The sequence below is a fragment of the Microtus ochrogaster genome, linkage group LG7_11 (genome assembly GCF_000317375.1).
Source record: "Microtus ochrogaster isolate Prairie Vole_2 linkage group LG7_11, MicOch1.0, whole genome shotgun sequence".
Classification (NCBI taxonomy): Eukaryota; Metazoa; Chordata; class Mammalia; order Rodentia; family Cricetidae; genus Microtus; species Microtus ochrogaster.
The window spans coordinates 19,607,797-19,611,833 of NC_022032.1; the positions used below are offsets into that span (position 1 = coordinate 19,607,797).

Genomic DNA, 4,037 nt, shown 5'->3' on the forward strand with positions numbered 1-4,037 from the left:
TCCTAGACCTGGGGCTTGTGTAAGATTGCCTAGAGGTAAGAAGGGCCTCCAGGTCCCAGCTAGCAAAAGTTGGCCCAAACCAGTTTAAGGGTGGGTTGTCTTTTCATTTGCATATTCTGAGAACCTAGTGCCAAGTTCCAGGCTTCTGTGCTTGTCAGGTACAAGAGAGGAGGGTATGGGCTTGAGCATCCCAGAGCCAAGTCTCTTACCCCTAAAGGACAACCCTAATGTCTGCTTAAGCTTCCATTTAGCCTCCCTCTGTCTCCGACTCTATAAACTACTGAATGTCACCACCCGAGCTCCTAGCAGCCGTGTGTTTCCTTATAAGACACTTGGGTGGATGGTTTGTGGATGAGCAGAAGGTAACAAAGAACTCCATTTTGGGGTCTTTCGCACAAAGTGTTTATTGGTAGGGGAGGTCCTTCAGAAGGCTAATTGGCTCTTGGCGTTCTCCCATCCAGGTTTTGTTGACACACTATTTACACATGTACAACATATACAGTGTTTGTCTCAATCCGCCACCGAACCGCAAAGTAATCTAGGCAGTGGGTGGGTGTCAGAGCACCGGCGGGTGCTGGGGCGTGTGCAAGTTGAGGGCGTTGGGATGGGCATGGCCGATCAGATTGAGGTAATGCCTGTCCAAGCCCTGCACCTGAGCCAGGAAGGGGCTGTGTTGCTGCGCGGCGCTGGGGAGAGGTACCGGTGCGCTGGACAAGTAAGACAGTGCTGGGCTGCGGGCCGCACCGTGAGGCCAGGGCAGTGACCCCGGCGTAGCCCCCGGCGGGAACAAGGTGGCCTCGCCTGGACTGTGGCCGGCAAACTCCGGACCTGCGGGATGCAGCTGATAGGAGAAATCCTGCTCCGGGAGCGAGAGAGTTGGGAAGGCCGGCTCTGCGCCCAGCCGGGCCTTAGATTGCAAGAAGGCTAGGATGCGCGCATACTTGGTGTCTTTGGTCTCCATCCGCTCCACGGTGGTGAGATAATGCACCAGGTTCTTCATGCACTCGTGGTAACCATAGTGGAAGTAGTTGGCAAACTCTGCTAAAAGCTCTGCCGGGTTGGCAAAAAAAGACGGTAGGAAGGAAGAAAGAAAAAGAGAAGAGGCACACGTATATAGTGTGGGCTAGATTCCCATTTGAGGTTCCTGCTCTCCTCTCCTCGGTCTCCCTAGAAGCCCAGCTGCATTTCTGCCCCAACAAACCCCACCTGCGGGGAGCAATAGACCTGCACCCTTGGATGTTCCCCCTTGGTCCCTAGCAGGTGCATTCTCAGGACAGGCTCTGACTGCTTCGCTCTAGCCAATTGCTCCCGGACCCCCCTTCACTTCCAGGCCCCAGGTCCCCGCGTGGCGCAAGCTCCCTGCCCAGGTTTTCTTTGCCCACCTTTTTCCCTTCCCCGGGGGAAATCCGCAGAGTGCAGAGCTCTGAGGTACTGGACTGTCATCTCCAGGATCTCCGCCTTCTCCAGTTTCCCGGAACTCTGCAAAAGGAGGAAGGAAGCTCGCAGTGTCCCACCCACCACTGACCCACGTAGCTGTTGGGCCACACTCTGTTTTCTGCAGAGGGCCAGCCAGAAGGATGCTGGCGCCAAGTTCCCCGGAGAGTGGCGAGTTCCCTAAGGCCAGTTGCGTCCTCAGAGTTCTGGGGCCCCAAGGAGAGTGGCAGTGGAGAGTTCCCAACACCGCAAACGTTACCTGTTTCGCCAGGGCCATGGGGACTGTCTTGCCCAGCTCGTTCAAGCAGCGGTTGATTCGGTCCCTCCGCCGCTTTTCTATAACTTTATGAGAAACCGGGGTTCTCTGTAAACAGAAGTTTTTAGTTTTAGAATGACTTTGCCCAAGGGGTCATCCAAGGCTGTGTGTCAGAGAGGTTCACCAATTCGCCAACCCTAAGAGACGCCCCAAACCTGCCCCACCACACTAGACCAAGAGAGCTTTGCTCTCTGGAGCCGGTGCTGGCGCCCTTATCTTTCAGCCTGCCTACATACACATCCTTGCCACTCCTCTGAGCTAAGTGCCAGGGCTTTGAAGATGTGGCCACCAGCCGTCTAGGGCGAGCATCTCCTCAATTGTCCTTTCTCTGTCCCCTTTCCAAACCACTTGAATTCCTCCACACTTAAAGTCCCAGGTGGCACATCTTTGTCATCGATCCAGCCAGGTGGCCTTGTGGGTGAGACACACTCTTCCTCCACCAGAGCGCAAGGACTCACTTTGCGTTCCTTGAGCCTGTCTGACATCCTGGTTTCCGTGCGCCCTCGGCAGAGGCGGTGGCGCGAGGCACTCGTCCGCGTTCCACCTCGTGTGCCTCTTTTGAGTGTCTCAGGTAGACTGCAGCCTCCCAGGTCCGAGGAGGCTGCTTTTATAAAGCAGTCATCTAGGACTGCAAGTGCATTCTCACGAGTTGAATTATTCCATAGGATTAGGGATTCTGCGTTTGGAGCTTGTACGCATTCAAGGCCAGTTTTAAAGAACTTAAGGGGAAAAAAATTTAGCAGCCGAGGGGGGCTAGCTGGGGGCAGATCAGCTTTGTTAATCCACGTGGCTCTTCAAAGGACACGTGATCCGTCGGGGAATAGCATTTGCATGGGAACAGCCACCTCCGGAATAGGAGGCAGGAGGCGAGAAACTGGGGCCGGCGGACCAGCGAGCGCCTGCAGCCTTAGCAGGCGTGGAGCGCAGGGGCGCAGTGGCCGCAGGCACCGGGGGGCGAGGACCCTCACAAAACAGTGTCGCTTCCTTTAGTCCCACCGCTGAGTCTCACACGATCGCCTGTTTACAAATCCCAGCAAGCCTGCGGTCCCAGCGCCGAGTGCGTTTTAAAGCCTGTCCAGAGTCATTAAAGTAATTAAGTAAGCCTTTAATAGGCTGTTCCGCCGGGTTCAAGGGAGAGCTCCTGGAGACGGAGGCGCCCCGTTTGTTCCCAGGCTTTTCTCACACGACTTGGTGACATGTCCATCTCCCCCCTTTTTGTTTACACCGCTTTATTTGTCCGGACATCCCGGCAGGTGTGGGGCTGCGGCTGGCACACGAGGCTCCCGCCTCGCTTCGCCCCTCCCGCGGGCCTTTGGCACGCGACTCTCCACCCCCCTAGTCCCTGACCAAGTCGTCCGCTTCTTTCTCCTCCCCCACTCCGGCTCTTTTCTCCGGGAGGGGGGGGGGAGAGGCTCAATTTGTAGCCTATTATCCTATAGGAAAATGTCCATTGAAAAGTATGAATAGTTTCATTGGGCTAAATTTTAATAATGCCTGGGATGGGGTGGAGGAGAGACGGGCGTGTGTGAGTGTATGTGTGTGCGTGTGTGTGTGTGTGTGTGTGTGAGGGGGTGGGAGTATGGGGGGGCAACACGGAGGAGAGTGAGTCGAGAAGAAAGGGGGAATGCAGCTGGCCCAGGCGAGCATTATGCGACGTCACCTGCGTGAGGGGGCGCCTACAGACCCCTATTCATTTGCCTAATTTTGGTCAATTTAACAAACTTCAGGAGAAATTATTGTGGCTTTGTCAGGGAGGGTGAAGCCTTCTGATCGAATTAACAGCATGTTTTGATCCGGTAAATGTCATTAGAAAGGGAGAAACAATCGCGCTTACAGGGCTCTGGGTAATGCGCCCAAGTGGAGACGCCAAAGCGCACGGCTCACAAAGGGAGCAAGTAGCTGCCACAGGGAACTTTTGTACCCGCCCATCGCCCAAGTTTTGACACAAAAAGGCATTATTTCATACTTGAATACGTTTAATCCAACGATTGTCTATTTTTTGCAAACATATTTTCACAGCATTGTTAACTTTTTATGTCCCCCTCTCGCTGGCGCCTTTCTTAACGTTTGGGGGCGGGAGAGCGCAGACACTTTGGGCATCAATATTTGTCACTGAAAAGGGCCCCGTGAAGTTAGGGAAGTTGATCTCTTTTTTATGGTTTTAGAAAGCGAAAATATCGGGGGGTGGGGGAGGAAGAGGGAGGGAGGGAAGACAGGGACAGAAACCCAGAAGGAAATTTGCTGGGCCGGCCCAAAGGGAAGGAGGGGGTGGTGGCTCCTGGGAACT

At 54.6% G+C, this 4,037-nt stretch overlaps 1 protein-coding gene across 1 annotated transcript; it reads right to left on the minus strand.

Annotated features, from left to right (window-relative positions):
- Positions 1-556: 556 nt before the first annotated feature.
- Positions 557-2,235, minus strand: Helt (helt bHLH transcription factor). Its single transcript, XM_005362581.2, has 4 exons — positions 2,209-2,235; positions 1,694-1,798; positions 1,383-1,479; positions 557-1,050 (listed from the first exon to the last, which is right to left on the minus strand). The coding sequence occupies exons 1-4, from the start codon at positions 2,233-2,235 to the stop codon at positions 557-559; spliced, it is 723 nt and encodes a 240-aa protein (XP_005362638.1).
- Between the last annotated feature and the right edge of the window lie 1,802 nt (positions 2,236-4,037).

Excerpts from the sequence above, each read along its gene's own strand:
- Helt (XM_005362581.2), bottom strand. The coding sequence starts at position 2,235 with ATGTCAGACAGGCTCAAGGAACGCAAA. Across the intron at positions 1,799-2,208 it reads ACAGGCTCAAGGAACGCAAA|AGAACCCCGGTTTCTCATAA; the intron begins GTGAGTCCTTGC and ends TTCTGTTTACAG. Across the intron at positions 1,051-1,382 it reads CCCCCGGGGAAGGGAAAAAG|AGCTTTTAGCAGAGTTTGCC; the intron begins GTGGGCAAAGAA and ends CCAACCCGGCAG.